Source organism: Oryzias melastigma, linkage group LG10, assembly GCF_002922805.2.
Source record: "Oryzias melastigma strain HK-1 linkage group LG10, ASM292280v2, whole genome shotgun sequence".
NCBI classification, from domain to species: Eukaryota; Metazoa; Chordata; class Actinopteri; order Beloniformes; family Adrianichthyidae; genus Oryzias; species Oryzias melastigma.
In genome coordinates, this window is record NC_050521.1 from 18,656,051 (window position 1) to 18,676,053 (window position 20,003).

Consider the following 20,003-nt stretch of genomic DNA (forward strand, 5'->3'; position numbering starts at 1 on the left):
TATTACTTTTTGTATTATCATAATTCTTTGAATACAATCTGCACAAAGTGTCTTTTTTTCAATGAGAATATTAGATTATTGTTACTGATTAATATAAATGATGTGTTGTGGATGCTTTGAAATTTGATTACATCAATGATATTAATGATTCTTAATATCCTAAATCTATTAATATTTGAACTGGATATTGATAATTCATGTAGAGAAAATGGTATGGTCGAGTCGGGGTGGGATTATATAAGTTTGCTTCCTTCCAAGCGATCTACTTGTGATTTATTAAGTGACATGTCATGCATTATGACCTGATTGCTTGAAATAAACCATTTCATTCATTCATTCCATTTGCAGTGTATTTTTTTTTTTTTTTTTTTTTAGATTATGTTGTTTTGGCCAAAAAAAGAAAAAAAAACTAGCTGTGTAGGACAATCTTCAGAACAGCAGGACTCAATCAGAAATTCTCTTCTCTGTTGTTTGTGTGGCTAACGTGCTCTCCTGCTAGCTTACAGCCCCCCACAACCCCAGTCGTAACATTACCGGTGCAACAAAAATGGCGAGCAGTGTTGGAGCTATCCAGATGTACAGTTTAGAGGCAGATTGTGGACAAGTAAAACAAAGATGGATCTATGTGTCTGCTAGTGGATGCATCGGAATATGGCAGAGCAAGGAACTTGCTGCATTTTTATTTGCTCATAATTTATATCAACTTTAATAAATAAATAACTACTCAAAAATGCAATTTTACAGTTAAGTTTCTTTATATCTCCTCCATTGTGAGAAAAAAAAAAACTCAAAAAACATAGTTTTCATCTCAGTATCTTTATTTGAATGCACTTATATAAGGAAAATATTTTAATATTTGGACAGTGTATTGACAGAAATTGTGCTGTGATTTTTTTTTCTTTTCATTTACAATTTATTGTTTTTTTTCTTTTTTAATTTTTTAAAAATATTTATTGGTTGTGCATTGACTATTAACTTTTATTTTGGTAAAGCATCTCAGCCATTTTAAAAACTTTATGAACAGAAAGTGTGTGAGATTTTAAAAGTCTTATTTATTATCTATTTATTTAAACCAAAACTGTGAATAGTTTTTTGTATTGCTCTACTCAAGTAAGAGTAAAATACATGGTAAAGTAGGTAAAAAAAATAATTAAATAATAACATTTGAAAGTATGTAGCTTCCCAGCTTTATGGTGCAATTTCATTTCCACACATTTTATGCTTTTATATGTGTGTGCTTGGGTCTTTCTCCTCCTACTCCTCTGCTATTTTTGCACCCCTGTCACCCACCCACCCACACTAACACACTTTTACCGGAATGGACTCCTGAGGACAGAAATAGAGCTGCCAGTCCTGACCCTCTACTCTGCAGTTCAAAACCTGCCATTAAACAATGTTATGTATCTTAGTTTAGCATGAAATTATTTTATTTTGAAAATATTTATAAGAAAATAACCATGAATTGATAGGTATGAAGTCATTTGGTTTTAGTTTTAGTTACTGTAATTTTTCATGACGTCACGGGGCACGTAGCGAGGCGGCTCCGAGGGGGAGGAGCCGCGCGTGACGCCTTCTGCCCCAGCGCTCCGCAGGACCGTCTTCCCGATACCTCCTGCGCAGAACAGGTAAGCCGCTGTTTGAGGGTCTTCAGCCCGATGTTAGCCGATTTAACCCGAGTTCCTGTTTGAGGAGACTGTCGAGGAAGTCAAAAGCGTCACTTTATGCAGAAAATAAACACTTACTGACTCACTTACTTTTACATATGATACTGGCTCCAATGAATAGTTTAATCATAAAAAGCCAGAGTTTTAAAGTTTATTATGTTAATTTTTTAATATGAGTTCATAGAAGGGGGTAGCTCTTTATATAGAGTGGTTGTCATTGAGGAAAACTGCGTGCTATTTATGGGAGGGCTTCACTGCAGTCAAACAGTGCAGGGGGGTTTCTTTAGAAACAAAAAATAAACTGTTATTAAATATTAGTTTTAATTCACCTATCATTTGTATTTCTTTAATGCTTTTAAAAATCTACATAACATAAAACTAACAGGGAACCCCCTCTTCTTGCCTGAAGGTTAGTGTGGAAAAAGTGACTATGGTTCCCCTGCTGCATGAATGAATGCCAGATCCACCCACCCACTAGTTTTAGTTGAATGTAGGTTTAGCTCTATAGTAAATGACTGTCCTGATCCTTTTTCTTTGGGTCCCGAGCTGCTGTGCATCACAAGATTCCTGTTTGTGTTATCTGACAGGGCAGTAAACACACCATGACATTGATTTAAAAGAGAAAAAAACTGGGGGTCAGCATGATATTCCCTTACAAAGCAGAACATCTTTGCAGCATTCCCTCTCAAGTCAGCATTTCTCTTTTTCTCTTTCAGGTCTGAAACCACTGATTTCTGGACAGTGTTGACCCTGAAGAGAAATTTTAAAGATGGTAGGTCTCTAGAGGATATCCCTTGTCTCTGACATGAATGGTTTGGTGTGCCATTGAAGAGCATGAAACCAGGAGTGTAGGGTGTCATCGCTACCCATGCGTGCACAATTGACCCACCTGAGAGCCTCCTTTAAAAGCAATGCTTTGTGGAGATACTTAAGGACAGTCTCTCTAACTTTTCTGAGTTGAAACACATGCATGTTTTTGTAATATTTGTGTTGCTATGTGGGGAAGGTCTCCAGCTGTCGTGCAGAGTGATGGCTGCTGGGTAGGAGTAGACGATCTGAGCATGTGCAGTGGGCCCTCAGCAGAGACAGAGACAACATTCTGGCAGAGAGCCTTACTGCAGCAGTAATCTCTACCACTGCAGCTGTCTCTAGAAAAAAAAAAAACACGTCTTTATCCTAACAAATCAAGAGCAGAGGCTCATTCAAACAGATGGAGCTAAACTCGTATATGTTTTGCATTGGGACATTTTTCTTTGTGTTAGCGGTATGGCATATCTGACCCTTGTAGAGACAGGTGGTCTATATGTGCAACCTGAAACTTGCCACCCTAAATGCACTTTCCGCTGTTTTGCGCTCGAGTGAGCCGCTCAGACAAACATATTCCAGAGTCTTTAATGTGAGACATGTGCGAGTGGTCAGCTGCTGCAGAGGAGCACTCCTGAAATTGTTGAAATTCACTGTATGTATTCTTTCGGCAGGTTTTCAGAGGCACAATATCAGATGCTGCAGACTTTGATCCCACCGCTGATGCAGAGACCCTTTATAATGCTATGAAGGGCATTGGTAAGGCCTAACTCATCTCTTATACTTTGGAGCAGATACATGAAATATATTTTTCTCTCTTCTCTTCAACTGCTTCTGATAAATAAACAGTAAAAGGAGCAGATTCGGCTCCAGAGGAGTTTAACTGGTTAACGATTTCTATTGATATTTTTAAACACAGTTAAACTTTTCAAATCTTACTGAATCTAACCTTAAATGTAAATTAAGAGGGAAAATTCACAAAAAATCGCTGAGATATAATCACATTGCTTGGGAAACAGTATGGTGCATCACTTTTTACAGAATGTTCTAACCAGAGGCTGTGTTGGTCGGACGAACTTGAGAAACGTTTCAACAGAAATGTTGTGCTTGATTATTTTTTAGCTGCTTTAGCTTGAGTTCATAAACCCCAACGTCATCTGGGTGAGTGTGTCCTGAACATGTTGCTGTTCCTTCCTCAGGTAGCGACAAAGAGGCGATCTTGGACCTGGTCACCTCTCGCAGTAATGCACAGAGGCAGGAAATCATCACAGCGTATAAATGCAGCTATGGAAAGGTGTAGAGATGGCTGACCAAAGTTGTCATGAAGCCTGAACGTTTGACTTACTCTTATGTAACCTTGTTTCACTACCAGGACCTGATAGAAGATCTGAAATACGAGCTCACAGGAAAGTTTGAGCGTCTCATCGTCAGTCTGATGAGAACCCCGGCCTACCTTGACGCTAAGGAAATTCACGATGCGGTTAAAGTATGACCCTTCCCATCCTGCCAGATCCTGCTTTATCATGCTAGTGACTGTTCCATTTTTGCTTTGCTTTGTTTTAAGGGAGTTGGAACAAACGAAAAATGCCTGATTGAAATCCTTGCCTCGAGAAACAACAAACAGACACAGGACATGGTAGAAGCTTACAAGGATGGTGAGAAACTTCCTGCATGAAGTAGAGAGATTATGTTTGTGATTATGTTTTAATCATAATTTTTGTTGTTTGATTGTCAGCTTATGGCAGAGACATGGAGGAGGACATAATCAAAGACACTTCAGGCCACTTTAAGAAGATGCTGGTTGTTCTACTTCAGGTCAGTATGATGGAAGACATTATTATTCCAGGAAATTCCTCTCCTAAATAGCAAAAAAAAGTGTTTGCACCCACATTACCATTATCCCCAGACTAATTTGCAGTATTTCTTTTTCTGTTTGATGACTCTAGGGGACTAGAGATGAGTCAGGGGTGGTGGATGCAGACTTGGTGCAGCAGGACGCACAAGTGAGAACTGCAATATATTTATGAAATATAATAGTTTAACTTCAAATCCATTACAAATTTGAGAAGAAATTAAAATAATAAATAAGTAAAATATATAAAAAATGAAATTATTTTGTGTTTTAAAGGGTGATCACACACATTTTTATTCACATTTAAAAAAAACATGTATTTCCTCTTTAAACAGATGAAAACTGGTGATATTTTCTCATTTACTAAAGGTAATGTTGCTTTAAAAAGTATAATATATGTGATGTAATATACTCCAACCACTAAAAGGAACTTTTTTTTGAGGAACATATTCAAAGCACAATTTTTACATTTAAATTATGCTCCTGTAGAATTTCACTTGAAGAATTTTTGCTAATTTTGTATTTCAGCAGCATGTTTTCAAATGGACAGGCTTGAAATTTTTTTTTACTCATCAGTTATATAAACATATTAAAAACTCAACAGTTTGTTGATGACAAAATAACACAAATAGGATTTTATCTGTTTTTACGTGGGAAAAAATTGGCTCCGGAACGTTTCAGTCAGACAAAGCTCCAAACGTGACCTGTGTGGGTTTGTGCCGTCTTTTTCTTTGTTCCTTATGCCGTCATTGTTCTGTAACTCGTGCGTAGGACCTTTTCGAAGCTGGCGAGGCGCAATGGGGCACTGACGAGGCCAAATTCATCATGATCCTGGGAAATCGCAGCGTGACCCACCTCCGCATGGGTAAGCACAGCTCACGTAAAGTTTAGAGCAACTGTTAGACATTCAAGACATTCCGGCTGTGACTCGGGTCAGGAGTGAAGGGCACTGTATGCTGAATGTTTCAGTCCAGTTTTTGTTACTGAACTGAGGAAATGTGCAACAAACGGTAGATGAGCTAATTCTACTGTTTCATTCAAGCAATGTTTGACTCTGAAATTTCCAAAATGTATTCATTTTACATGCTTCTGTTTGTCATTTGTTTAGTTTTTGACGAGTATGAAAAGGTTGCAGAGGTTTCCATCGAAGATAGCATTAAAAATGAACTATCGGGAGACTTTGAGAGGCTGATGCTGGCTGTTGGTGAGGATTAGATACAGAATTGTCGCTTTAGATCCACATGGGAAGTGTGAATTTGCGCATTTAAAGCAACTCTGATGTTTCTTCACAGTCCAGTGCATAAGAAGTGTTCCCATGTTCTTTGCCAAGCGCCTCTACAAGGCAATGAAGGTAAGCATCGTTTAGTTTCATCTATGCTAGCTGTGCGTCTCATCAAATTGTGAATTGTCTTTTTAATTAATCAAAATTGATGTCTGTCATACTTTCAGGGTTTGGGTACAGCTGACAACACGTTGATCCGGATCATGATTTCTCGCTCGGAAATCGACATGTTGGACATTCGAGAGTGCTTCCGACTTAGATATGAAAAGTCGCTTTACAACATGATCAAGGTTGGGGAAAAATAAATCAAAGGATTCATAGAGACTCAATATCCAAATTTTAATAATATATTGCGTTTTTTAACATTTTTTTTTAGGATGATACATCAGGAGATTACAAAAGAACTCTGCTAAACCTGTGTGGAGGCGATGATGAGTAAGTTCCAGCATGGCTGCAGACAATAGCAGCCACCAGATGGGGGCGACATTGCACCACTTCTCAGTATTTACTGTTTGCAGCAATTGCAAATGATCATCTCACGTTTTTTTACATCAGTGATGACCATTTGTTTCACTCAGAGACATATAATATATTTCTTTAAGTGTATTGAGGCTAAACGACGTAGCTGAGTGTGTCGTCTTTTTGTCATGTCACACTGATCACTACAGCTTAGCAGGAGAGTTCTTCCCTGAAGCTGCTCAGATAGCCTACAAGATGTGGGAATTAAGTGCCATGGCCAAAGTGCAGGTTTGGGCCCCATCCCTACAGTAGATGTGCTTGGCAGTGCAAAGCTAATGACCTGTAGATCTCATGTTTCTTGCATCGTCACACGCTTATATTCATATGTGCACTATAAATACCGTCCAGCATTATTAGAAATGCTAATTACTAAAATGCAATCACAGATTGTATTGTTGCATGAAGGGTAAACATCTGAAAGGTCACAGCATGGCTGCTAACTCAAAAGCTGTCACACTAACGCTTTTTAAAACTGAGGTTTTTCTCAGCCTGCCCACCTTTTTTTAGTGCTGGTGGTGTTATGAATCCAAACCTTATGAGGGCAAACGCCCCCTCAAATGTCGTGAGATTATTATCACAAAGCTTAGTGTGCTGTTTCAGTTGCAATCGGCCAAATAATCTGTAAGCAACAAACCAATATGTTAACTTTTTCATTTTGCATGCATTGCAGAGTTTTTTTTTGGATGTTTTTCAGTTCAAAGGCAGAATTTACCTTGTGTGGTGTCTCATTTTGTCCTTCAGCCTCTTCATGCCACATATTGAAATATTTTTCTTATATATAATTGGAAAAAAATTCAGTCATGAAGGGGTTAAAATAATGTTAACACCTACTTGATGTCATTTATATATTAATTTTTAATTTTTTTACTGTCCCAGTTGAGGCCTACAGTCCGGCCTGCCTCTGATTTCGATCCTGCTGCTGATGCACAGGCGCTGAGGAAAGCAATGAAGGGGTTTGGTATGCCAAACAAAAACACTGCTTTAAATTTGTTCTTTATTTTGCTCATGTTATTTCTTCTTGTGTGGCCACAGGAACAGATGAAGATGCCATCATTGACATTGTTGCACAGAGGAGCAACGCCCAGAGGCAAGAAATCAGACAGACCTTCAAATCCCTTCTGGGAAGGGTGAGAAATGCAAACGTCACCAAAAGAAAAAAAGAAAAAGCACATCAATCTAAAACAAGTTTCATTGTACTTTTTTTTAGTAGTTCATTTTATTTAAACTCCAACTCCAATCATCTTTTGATCTATTGTAGATGTTCTCAGTGGTCTTTTAATTATGATTTTGCAATTTTTAGCCAAAATCAAAATTGGTTTTCTGGGACATATTTTCTGCAGATCGGCAGTACTTCATTAGAAATTTTTAGTTGTGGGCAGAACAACCCACCCACATTTCCCATCATCCATCTGTTTACGCGCTAGCCTACGACCCCTCACAGCCTCAACATCGCATTAAGCAGTGCAAAAAAAAATGCGGATCGGTATTGGAGCCATCCAGCCGTACAGTTTTGAGCCGGATGCCAGCTCGGATGAGGAAAACAAAGACGTACATGTGGACTTACAAAGTGGAGCGGGGAGCTTGTGACCTGTAACACCTGTCACACCTAGAAGATTTTTCCACTTGCATTCTTTCATTTTCTCCTGATTCGCAACGATTTAAATAAAGAAATACTCAAAAATGCAATTTTAAGCTTATTTTTTTGCATGTCCTCCATCATGACAAACATGCCACAATGTCATATTAAACGCAACAAAAACACAATTGTCATTGTAGTGGGTCTTTAAAGAACTTCCTCTTGCTATTAGCTAACATTCTCCTTTGGTTTCCTCTTAGGATCTGATGAAAGACCTGAAGTCTGAACTGTCCAAGAACTTAGAAAGACTGATCATCGGACTCATGATGACTCCGGCTGAATTTGATGCCAAAATGATGAGAAAGGCAATAGAGGTAATGTGGGTTTAAAAAAAAAAAAACTAAAGTCTGCATAAGCAACCAAATAGTCTAAAAAAAACCTAAACATTTGACCTATCTAATGCTAAATAATCATCTTGTAGCAACACAGCATTGATTTATAAACAAAAAAACGGAAGAAATAGACCCTGGATCCATCAAAAATGGCTAAAAATATTTTTTTTATTATTATTTTGGACTTAAAGTGATAAAATGTCAAATTTGTTAATTAGTTTTCCAGCTTACTATATAGTCATGTTAGTGGTTTGTTAGTATGTAATTCAAAAGAGCACCTAAACATTAAAGAGCAAATCTAGATGAAAGTTTTGATCAGAAAAATAAACTAATGTTACTATTAGTAATCATAAAGGGTTTTCATGAAGTATTTCAGCTTTATAATTCATATTCAAAAGCTGAGTAAAAAAAAATGTTGTTATGCTCATTAAATCAAGAGTAAAAAGTGACTAGCATAATCCGTGTTTCTTTTTGACATTTCTATCCTTGCAGGGTGCAGGCACAGATGAACATGCTTTAATTGAGATCCTGGTTACTAGGAGCAACGAGGAAATACACGCCATGAACTCTGCCTATCAGAATGGTATGCTTTAATTGCAAAATAAAAAAAATCTAAATAAATAGCTTCCTTTCCATATTCATTCTAATGCAATCCACAGCCTATAAGAAATCTCTGGAGGAAGACATCCAGTCAGACACATCAGGCCATTTCTGTCGCATCCTCGTTTCTCTCGTGCAGGTAGGAACCATCTTTTATCATGAGAACTCAGACTGTGTAAATTTTCCACACCCACTCATTGGTTGTAACCTGGCTTGTGTTTTCAGCCGCAGCTCACTCTAAAAGACTAGAAACTATTATTTTATGCCTCCATGTTTCACACTGAATGCTTTGAAACATATTTTATGACAGACCACAGCCTAATTCATGCTTGAAAAAATTAAAAAGCTACTACAGAAATTCTTTCTTTGGTCAGGGTGCTAGAGAAGAGGGTGAAGCAGATTTGGAAAGGGCCGATGCAGATGCTCAGGTGAGAACTTTTGCTATCATTAAAATAACACGCACTGTTGACTTTATTCAAAGAATTGTTCCTCTTGTTCTTCTTAGGAACTTGCAGATGCATGCAATGCAGAATCTGACGACATGGAGATGAAATTCATGAGCATTTTGTGCACTAGAAGCTTCCCCCATCTCAGGAGAGGTAAAGGTCAAAATCGCAGCAAACATTCAGAAAGCCGAATTCTTGGCCTGTTAAGATAAAGAATTAAAAAAAAATCTACAATGATCTGATGGCACTTTGTATTTGCAGTTTTCCAGGAGTTTGTCAGACACACCAACAAGGACATAGAGCAGATCATTAAGAAGGAAACGTCAGGAGATGTGAAGCAGGCTTTTTATGCCATAGGTAAAATACAGTTTTAAATAAAAATTGCTTCCAGTTGTTTATGGGTGGCTCAGCCCTCTGATCTCCCTTTTTTCAGTGCGCAGTGTGAAGAACCGGCCTTCTTACTTTGCTGACCGTTTGTACAAAGCCATGAAGGTATTTGATACAGCTAATCTGTGTGCTATACTGCACAAATAGGCAGGTTTCTATGTAGAAAGAGTTGTAGCCTTTTAACAGAGCAGAGTAAGAGCTGATCTTCTTCATAGGGCCTCGGTACAGACGACAGAGCGCTGATCCGAATCATGGTGTCCCGTAGCGAGATTGACCTATTCAACATTCGCAAAGAATTCAAGGAAGCCCACGACGTCTCCCTTCATGAATTCATTCAGGTAGAGACCATGATTGTAAGTCTAAGTCCTTGCTTACTAACACTCCTTTGTGCTTTTGTTTTGCTCTCTGGACGTCTTTTTTTTTTTTTTGCCGTGCTGCCTTTGATTCACACTGTGAGCATGCGACTGCACATTCTTCATCTGCTGCTGTGGTGGGATACGGTAATCTATAGCTTCCTGTGGTGGACTGCGGGTCTGTGGCTGCTGTACAGCTGTTTAGGAATTTCCCTAACCTAACTTCCTCTTCATATTTGCTGTGTGATTGGCTGGCAGCCACAGAGACAGGAAGTTCTTAAAAGCTGTTCTATAATAGCTTACAGATGAAATCACCGTGACACCAATACATACTTGTAAGCAGGATGCCATGGATTTACGTTTTGTAAGAAGATTGTGAGATTTTGCAAGAGCAAAGATTGCAAAAGAGTGTTTATTCTGAAGTTTGCAAGCTGTGGAAAAAAAGCTTAAAGCATTTGGTTTCTATAACTTTGTAGTTTCATTCAGGCCATCTGTGCTTTCAATTGTTCAATTTTTCAAAAGTTTTGATTGCAAGCGGAGCTTATTTAAATGTATTTATTTTTTTATTTGCAAAAACTGATTTTTGAAAATGTCAACACTGAATTGGCCTTTAAGGGTTGGCACACTTTCTTTCTTTTAATTTTTCTTTTAATCGTCTACCTATACAATGCTAATTCTTCCGAAGATCATATTCTATTCATAAAAATAGAAATGTTCTTCGTTTTTGTTTTTTTAACTGTTGCTATTTTTGGAAGAAATGAAAGAGAAAACGCCTATTTAGAAGCTTGACTTTAGAGACATTTTGCTAAGGAAAAGGTCATGTTGACGTAACTACAGGAAGTCTAACATTTATTTTTAAATGTTTTGTTCAGAAAAACATACGGATATGCATGTTAGAAATGGAATATTTTTATTTTAAGTCACAAATAACTAACACACACTCTTCTTCCTTTGACAATTGGTCACAAAATCAAGTTTTAGTACTTTAAATGGTAAAATCCACATGTGGACTTATAGATATCAATATAAGTTAACCTGGAAATACAAATGTTCTTACCATAAAATATGATTTGTCTCACATTTTTGCAGTGCAATTGTTACAAGTTATTGTAAGATTTTTTTGGTGTTAAAAAAACTATTGTATAGTCTTATAATGTAAACCCTTTTCACCCAAAATACATTGCAATTTGTCAAAAATCAATTTTTTAATAGACTTTTAAAAATAATATACACAGGTAATCAGTCAGAATTGATTCAGTCAACACTTTTAAGCAAAACAGATAAATTGTTGATTATTTTCAATAGACTTTTCCCTTGGTTAAATTATACTTGAGTTGTTTTGAGTTACCACTTAAACATGTAAAATTCACTCATCTCACTGAAATTTGATACAAAATAACAGGGATGTCTTTTTTTCTAGGGGTTGCGAGTCCTTGAAAAAATGAGTGAAAATTTTAAATGCATAGGCTTGAGGAGATGGCCAAAAAACAGCCTTTCATATATGTTTAAAACTTGGAGCTATTCAAACACCCACTTCATTAAAAATTGATGCTTTTGGTGTTTTGTTATTATGTTTTTGTCGCATTTTTCTGATAACGAAGGACAAATAAACAGAAAATTAAGATTAAAATTGCATTTCTGAGTATTTCTTTATTCAGATTCTTGTGAATGCTCCGCTGCATTGTGATGTGTCCACTTGCAGACGACTAGATCTACAAGCGTTTTCCGCGTCTAAGCAACCATCTGGCTCACAGTTGTTCATCTGAGTAGCTCAAATGTTCTTTGCATTTTGTTTCTGCACCACTAATATTAGGTTGGGATTGTGAGAGGCTGTAAGCTAGCTTTAGAGAGTGTAAACAAAGGGGTGATGGGAAGTGGGGGCAGGCTTACTCCGCACCAACAGTCCTGCCCACTACTCAGAGGCAAATTCTTAAAAAACTAGTGCTGCTCTGCAGAAACTATGTCCAGCAAAAGGACACAGGATTTTTAGATTTTGGCTAAAAACAGCCTAATCATAACTAAAAGAGAATGCTTTTACAACACATCAGAAGATGATCAGAGTGGGATTGTTGGCAAATATTAGTTATGAAAGGAATTTGATTTGCTTGAATCTAAAAATTAGCTCCTTTAATTAATAGCATAAAGCATGCAGGACATAGTTGAGTCACTCTCAACAGAGTGAGACTCAACAGCTTTACAGCATGCTCTCTTGTCTGTACTCGCCAACGGTGTATCATCTCTATCCTCACACCTCCCTCTGAAAGCAGTCCTGTGGCAGGTCTGTCAAACTCAGTACCACCAAATGCTCCCGGGCTCTTTCTCCTGCTTTTGTGTCTGCATTCACACATGAAATAAACCCCTTTTCTGGCCTTAGGTCAAGTTTTCAGTTGCATGCAAAGAAGCTTGTTTAACACCTCTGTTTCAGACATGATGCCTGAAGATAGAAGAGTTGTGTTACTTTTGCAAACCTAAGCTTTTAAAAGATTTTTTTTTTTTCTTTAAGATTTAGATGTCCTCTTGTGTGACAAGCTCCTTGATCTAACTCCTCTGGGTTTTGAGGGTTGCTTCTTAAAGACCCTGAAGGCAGTGAGGGCTATGTTTTGGTTCTCATCTTACCAGAACTTTAAACTTTGACTTGGTTTATCTTGTCATCCTGAAGTACATGCCCTCAATCGTGAAATTGTACTTAGGTGAGAGGGGAAATTCAAGCGTCTCAACAGCCCTAAATGTGCAAACCTACAAAAGACGTCTTACAATTTTCTTTGATTTGTACGAGTGTTTTATCTAAAGAGTTTGTGGTACATGAAGATCTAATTCTGGGACCGTTTTCTTAAAAAACACTTTCTTGGGCCAGAATTCACCACTAATATAAGTAAATAGGTGATAATATTCAATAGAGCATATAATCTTTGTTATATTCATATGATAGCACAAAATGTAACCAGTCTGTCATTTTGAGATAGGAATACCAACTTCAACCAAACATTGCTTAATCTGTTTAAGTTAGTGACTGAAGCAAAAAAAGAAGAGTTCCCCACAATACTGCCACTGGTGCCAATTCCTACTTCCTTGGTTGATATTATTCCTTAGTCACATGCACCCAAATGGGTTCTGTGGATTTTGGACTGTCCGAGTCATAAGGGTCATAGACCAACGCATTCTCATTCCCAACTCATCGTATTTATACGTATGGTTCGCTTTGGATGTTGTTTTTGTGACGTGCTGGCTGTTCTCAATAAATCTGGGATCCTCAACCTCTGGGCCGCGAACCAGTACCGGTCCAAGGGCCGCTTGGTACCAGGCCACAGACAGGAAAACAATGCATATGCTAATCAGGGGTCCCAAACCTTCAGGATGTGCCCTAACCCAGTACCGTTACTGTGTCTGGTACTGCATCCAGTACTGCGTCCCGAGGGTTGGAGACCTAACAGCCTAACGTTAGAACGTCAAACAACGAACAGCCAGCACGTTATAAAACGACGAGTTGGGGATACTGTCAAAAAGTGATGCGTAGAGGGCCTGAGCCATACGTCCATATATGATGAGTTGGGAGTGAGAATGTGTAGTGTAGACAGGAGAGGCTGCGTCTTTAGGGCGTGCAGTTCCCTTGAGGTTCATTTGGCCACCACGCTGTGAAAATGGACAAATATTATTGTGTGTGGTAAGTGTATTCTGAAGGTATGCTCAGAATGTTACCTGCACTTATGACTAATGGGTGGTACTATCATTGTTGCACGGTGCACTGGCTCCTTACTGACCACGTGCAAATATTGCATGCACAGGGTGTACAGGTGATACCCAAGTGCCCGTAGGATGCTCACACAAACTGCACTCTGTCTGATTTCCAAAATTCTAACAGCCAGCAAATGCATCCCGTCTAATTAACCCTTTCATTCCCTTGCATATTGTATAAGTTGTTTTGTTATGACCTGTAGCCTGCAGCACGCCCATAGGAAAAAAAAATGTGGATGAAGATCCTGGCGCTACGGGCTCACTGAGTGGCCTATAACTTTGATGTTTTGTGCAAATTTCCTCCCTCTATCTATTCTCTGGCCCTTTTCTGAATGAATACTCACCCTGTCTACACATTTGACGGGTGTGTTTCCTCTGATGTTCTCATCATACTCTGTGTCAAGCCCATTCTAAGGTTGTTTTCTTAGTATCCTACTCGTGAGTCAACTTCTGCCTTTGATTTCGCTGACTCTGCTGGTGTTGATCCAAGTTCGTCCACAGCTTCTGTTGATACCAAAGAGAGACGTATGCCTGTGCCGTCATAAATCGTACGATAAGATAAGTTAGTCATTACAGCAGCGTCAGTGATGTTCTACTGATAGAAACCAATGGAAAGTCTGCAATAAGACAAAATAGTTGTTAGTGAGTAAGCAGCAACAGGAATGATGGATAAGGATGACAAAGCAGTTGGGTTAGTAACTGCAACGATGAGAGAGCAAGAAAAAGGCACAAAAACACTGGACATGTGTTGGAAGACAAGAAACAGTCAAGTTGGAGCATTTATGGTATGAAAAGACAATAGAAACCTTCTAAAATAAAGAACATGTAGAACAATTTCTAGTTTTATCTTAAACAGACCTTCAGTTTTATCAAAATTGACTTTGATAGGTATGCTTTTCCTCCTGTATTAGAAATTACGTAGTAGGTCAGCAGTAGGTCAACAGAAATTTGTCTTTGAGTTGTGAGTGTGGAGCAACCCCGCCCCTCTTTTCCTCCCTGTTGAGGTGTTGGCTGAGTTTAGGGTCTGCCCAGTGTATTTTCTGTCACAAATATGCTCTTTTTCAAATGTCATCTTTTTGCCTGTTCCAGATGAATAAAGAAATACTCATAGATGCAATTTTGAGTTTAATTTTCTTGATGTTTCCTCAATTTTCAGAAACATATCGCAAGAACATATTAAAAACACCTAGAACACAGTTTTCATTAAAGTATGTCTTTAGACAACCCTTAGCAGTCTAATTCTTACCATCTTTACCTCTAAACTTTATGAAAAGGGAGATTTTGAGGCAAAAAAAAGTAAAAATTGCATCCATTTGACTCATGAGAGACCTCTTGTTCTCTTTGGAAATATTTGGAACTACTAGTATAGTAATTCTAAGAACAAAGTTCTATGTTTGAAGAAAATGGAACTGTGTTCTCCCTCAGATAAGGCGGAGCTTAATGAAATACTTTTGTAAAACTTTTATGTTGAGCCAATAGAACAAATGTGTCAAAGTCTAGGCCCGGGGGCCAGATCCGGCCCGCCGGGTAATTCTATCCGGCCCTCCAGATCAATTTATTTAATTGTTTTTAATGGCCCAATGTTATCTTGCGCTTAATTCTAACTTGTATAATTCTGCCAAAATATAATTTTACGGAGAGTAAAATATTGAAATTATTTAAGGTTTAAGTTGATTTATGTTGGAATGATAATCCTGCCTGTTTTTATTCATGTTTATGTTAAAAAGTTACTTTAAAACATTTAGTTTTAGAGTGTTCAATAAATCTTTATCCTGTTCGGTCCGCGACTTAAGGTTTTTTTGGATTTTGGCCCCCTGTGCGTTTGAGTTTGACACCCCCTGCAATGAAGGGAAGCTAAAATTATTGAAAAATCAATGTTTTCTATCATGTTTTATCAAAAGTCTCGTGAAATATGGCCGGACAGGCCTAAGGTCATGAACTAAAATGGCCACCAAAAAGCAAAATTTCTTAAAAAAAAAAAGAATCACAAGTAATTCATTGAAATTTTACAGTATATTAACCAGATAACTATAGGAAGGTTTTATTTGAAAAAGAAAAATGTCCTGGTTAGAAATTTTGGGATAATTTAAGCAAAAGGCTTTTTAATAACTTTCAGATTCTTTCAAGCTACTAAAAAATCAATCGTAACATTTGTAATATTTTCACTTTTGGTAGTGTGACAACAACTGACCACACTTGTTTTGTATTTGAAGAAAAAAATGCTGATTCTGCTCTTTTTTTTTGTCATATTTTCTGTCATGTAATATTTAAAGTGGTCCCTACCCAGACACATTACAGTCCTGATTTTGGTGGCATCAGTACCATGTATTCAATAACACCTGGATTTATTTCCAGCAAAAATCACTGAAGTTTTTGCTTTCAAATTGATTATATATGAAGGTACTTTTGGAGTCAAAGTGTTTTATATCGCAGTCTGGCTAAAATCACCTAAAGTTTATCATCTCTCCTCTGAGTTTATCCTCACTTTGGCAGTTTTATAGAATAAAAACAATATTTTTAGAAGAACCAACAGGTTGATTTTGTTTTCCTCTTTAATGTTGTGATCTTGTTAAGCCTAATTTGTCATCGTTTATTCATTGAAAATGATTTTAAAAGGGGTATGCAAAACCGGGCGAGTCCCAGAACAGGAACTGTTCCTGTAAAAGCATTGTCCTTCATGTAACATTATCGTAATAGCGGTTCAAAAAAGATTATTTATGAGAGTCGGCTGACATAGAGGGTAATTCCCTGCTCAACTCTTCACAGGTTTTTCTGTTGTTGATTCAATTCTGTTCTGTAGATTTGTTGTCGTGTAACATAAAAGTTTCAGTGACAGCAGATGTTTGAATGTTTTATGGCGGTTCTAACTCGGCCTGTTTGTGTTCCGTTCCTTTTTCAGGGTGACACCTCAGGAGACTACCGTAAAACCCTGCTAATGCTCTGCGGAGGGGAAGATTAAAGCTGTCACGCCTCTGATGCATTGCTCACAGACTTCAGTGACCACAAGACAAGCCTGTACACAGTCAAAACAATGGTGGTTAATGTCAGTATGTGTTGCCAGTGTTCCCAGTTGCTGCCACTCCTCAGCCAAATGAAGTCACCCACTTAATAACCACTTCCCAGCACTGCAAGCCAGTTATATCCAAGAATATTGTTTTTTTTAATTTTATTTACAATGTGACATGAGCTTTATGTAGTACGGTGCTCACGCTGTGCCTTTCGATTTTTGCATGTTAGAAAACCTTTTTCAAATATCCAATAAATCTGACCTAAATAAAAATGTATACTATTCTTCCTTTTTTTAGCCACATTATTGCATTTTTTAAAGCCATTTTGTGTTCTGCGTGGGTGTTTGGATTGCAGTTTGGAGGGCGTTTTAATAACTATCATTGTTTATGCTAGCAATAAAACTAAGCTGAGCAAAATGGGAACTTGATAGTTTGGTTTAAGGGAACTCCCATCCCTGCTGAAGCTCTTCTTTTTTGGTAAACAAAGTCAGAAATGGTGCTCTTTCTCAAATGTTCTGTTCTTATTGGGAACTAATGCAATAAATATTGCATAAAATGCGTTGAGGCTAATACTAGATAATAGCTGTGTTTTAATAAAGCAAAAATTTGATTTTTTGCATCTGCACTGCACAAGGTCAACATGAAAAAACAAGCTGGTTTGACGCATTTCCATGCCACAATCTTCTCATTTCCATGGGCCACTTTTGCAACTTGTATATTTTTCAAAATGCAGGAGGAAACTGCAAAGAAGCTGCATGCGCTCTTGGTAGTGTCTCGGTTTGTTGCATATGTGTGAGTGCAGCTGCTGTCAGGGCCATTTCGGGTTTAAAGAGGAAAGAAGAAAAAAGACTTGTGCGGCGAGGAAATCCCCTGCAGTACGCCAAAATCCAAATCAACCAACAGAGTCTGCAACAAGTCAGTCGCTTTGGTTTTTTTTTAATGGCACACCCAACCTGAAATTACTTCATTTGATGATAATTACAAGAGATTAGGAGATAAGTGGAAAAGCTTTATCAACAAATCGATATGTATGCTCTTCTTGTGTTTCCTTTTTGATAGCGGGGGAACTTCTTTGTGGTAATGCTGAGTTTGAATCAGATAGATTATTGTTCAGTTATTATACAACATGGTTGTATGTTTTTAGCTTTTCTGCAGTTTCCATAACTGTGGTCCAACATGATGTGATCAAGTGAAGAAGCAATGCATGACGGGCCTAGTGCAATGTGCATATTTGGTATTTTGCAGACTATTTTTTGTATTTTTCTTAATTTTTATAACCACAAGATTATGTTAAAATTCTTGGCACGTATTCAAATCTGCAGCATGGAGTTGCAAGTTAATGCACAAAGTTTAGAATTTATATTTTCCTGAACTTTGCTTCAAAAAGAGGCTGCACAGTTGGACACACACCAGGTTCTGTTCAGGCTGAGCCTGCAGTATCAGGCCATTTTACTGGGTTACGGGAATTCCCCATCTCACAGTGAAAATGCTTCCCCCTTATTCACCAGCTTCCTTTAAAAAGAGCCTCTCGGACACAAGCTATATGTGTGGGTAAGTTGTCTATTTGTATCACACACAAACTTTTTATTTATTATAATTTTTTGTAGCTATGTAAAATGTATTTTTTCTGTAAGTTTGTGTACTTTTTGTTGCTGTGCTTCATGATAACATGCAAAAATGTAGTAATGGAAACAGGAGAGGTCCGTTTTTATAACTTTTATTAAGATGATATGAGAAAGCTGCTATTTATTTCTGAAATTACATGTTTTCTTGATCTTAATGTGGGCATATTTCTAAAAATTAACCTTTTTGATGTGACAACCGTGGATAGGAAATACCTCATAGTTCCAAAAATAAGCTGTAAGATCATTGAAAATTTGACACCTTCTTGGGGTTGATCAAAATATGTTTTTAACTTTCTTTTATGTTTTAATGCAAGCTTGTGTGCAGTCCTTTTTGTTTTTAAGAAGAAGTTTGTTTATTGTGTTGGCAAAAAGATGCAGTAGCTGGGGTTGAAAACCACAAGAAGATATAGATGAACTTGTAGTCTCACAAACAAAAGGACATTTTGTCTGAGGTTACAGAGAACTAATGACTATCAGCTGCTCATTTGTGTTCTGCTTGGCGATGGAAGCCTAGACTGTCCCAATTCCCTCCGCAGTGTGAATGCAAACACTTATGTGGGGCTAAGGTGTGAAAGCTGCTCTTTCTATCTTACATGTCATCTTCTCTCGTGCAAAAAAGGCCAATAAAAGGCTTCCTGCAGGAGACAAACTTAAAACTATATATATAATACATATATATATTTAATCATTGTTGGTGATCGTGGTCAACAATTTGCTATTTGTTTCAAATGGATTGTGCTAATATACCCAACCATTACAGACCAGTAAAATGTTTGATGGCAGGCTCAGGACAAAGCAGAAAACCTCTTTTGTGTCTGACCCATATGAGCAGTGGGGTTGTTTTTTCCTGCGCCCTCTGAGTGGCTCTCTGTGGAAAACGTTCACCCATTTTTCATGCAGTTTCCTGTCAACAGGATACATCCAGACAAAACTGGAGTGTTTTACTGCAAAAAAGGCCAAAAGTATTGAATTAAAATGAAAAAAATAAAATAAAATAAAGTAGATGTCATGAAGTCCACTTTTTAAAATATTTTGATGCATTTGGTTTACGTTTATATAATTTTTTTTTTTTAAAAAGCGAAAACTTCAAAAGATGAAGTTTTGCATTTTTATTAAAAAATTGTGCATTTTTTTTGTTTTGTTGTTTCAAATTTTAATTAAACATTTAAACACTTGCTAAATTCTTTTATACATTTTGCAAACATTAAATTATTTTTTTGAGCCTTTTGTTTAGATCAATGACTGTAGGATCAAAATCAGAATTTAGGAGCAATATTTGGTCATTTTGGTATAAATAAATAAAAACAGCCACAGATTATTTCCCACAAGATGTCACTATTGCACTAAATAATTTATTTGTTTATTAAGATGCTGTCAAATTTATATTTCCTATATATAGATACTGTAAATCACATAGAAATCAAATGCATGTAGACAAGTTGCATAAATATTATCCCTCCCAGTATTCTAATAATATTTCATTCTTTATTCTTCTGTGTTAATTTGATTAATTAGAGATTTCATATGTATGTTTAACATTTTTTTAAGTCTTAATTTAAAAAAAAAAGGTCACAAAGCGCCATTTCATTTTAAGTTTCTTCGTTAGAATTTAAAATGTTTGTAATGCGGCCTTTTGTGTTTATTCTGGTTTGCATTAAATATTTGATACTTAAGTTGAACACTTTTATAACAGATGAATGTAAAAATGTTTAAAAAAATAAATTTAATAAGTACCAAGGTTTTCTTCGTCAAGTGAATAATCA

At 37.1% G+C, this 20,003-nt stretch overlaps 1 protein-coding gene across 2 annotated transcripts; it reads left to right on the forward strand.

The window, feature by feature from the left end:
- Nucleotides 1-1,347: 1,347 nt before the first annotated feature.
- Nucleotides 1,348-17,017, forward strand: anxa6 (annexin A6). Of its 2 annotated transcripts, none has more exons than XM_024284097.2 (25): nucleotides 1,348-1,625; nucleotides 2,381-2,436; nucleotides 3,143-3,227; nucleotides 3,668-3,762; nucleotides 3,841-3,954; nucleotides 4,033-4,123; nucleotides 4,204-4,283; nucleotides 4,415-4,471; nucleotides 5,092-5,185; nucleotides 5,429-5,524; nucleotides 5,613-5,671; nucleotides 5,770-5,892; nucleotides 5,979-6,037; nucleotides 6,271-6,349; nucleotides 6,998-7,079; nucleotides 7,154-7,248; nucleotides 7,958-8,071; nucleotides 8,582-8,672; nucleotides 8,749-8,828; nucleotides 9,064-9,117; nucleotides 9,195-9,288; nucleotides 9,397-9,492; nucleotides 9,569-9,627; nucleotides 9,738-9,875; nucleotides 16,507-17,017. In XM_024284097.2, the coding sequence occupies exons 2-25, from the start codon at nucleotides 2,434-2,436 to the stop codon at nucleotides 16,564-16,566; spliced, it is 1,998 nt and encodes a 665-aa protein (XP_024139865.1). In that variant the 5' UTR covers nucleotides 1,348-1,625; nucleotides 2,381-2,433; the 3' UTR covers nucleotides 16,567-17,017. The 2 variants fall into 2 exon arrangements, with proteins under 2 accessions (XP_024139865.1, XP_024139867.1); XM_024284099.2 differs by having other exon boundaries at nucleotides 1,350-1,625; nucleotides 9,738-9,860; nucleotides 16,507-16,972.
- The last annotated feature ends 2,986 nt before the right edge of the window (nucleotides 17,018-20,003 follow it).

Excerpts from the sequence above, each read along its gene's own strand:
- anxa6 (XM_024284097.2), top strand. Across the intron at positions 7,080-7,153 it reads GAAAGCAATGAAGGGGTTTG|GAACAGATGAAGATGCCATC; the intron begins GTATGCCAAACA and ends GTGTGGCCACAG. Across the intron at positions 8,673-8,748 it reads GAACTCTGCCTATCAGAATG|CCTATAAGAAATCTCTGGAG; the intron begins GTATGCTTTAAT and ends TGCAATCCACAG.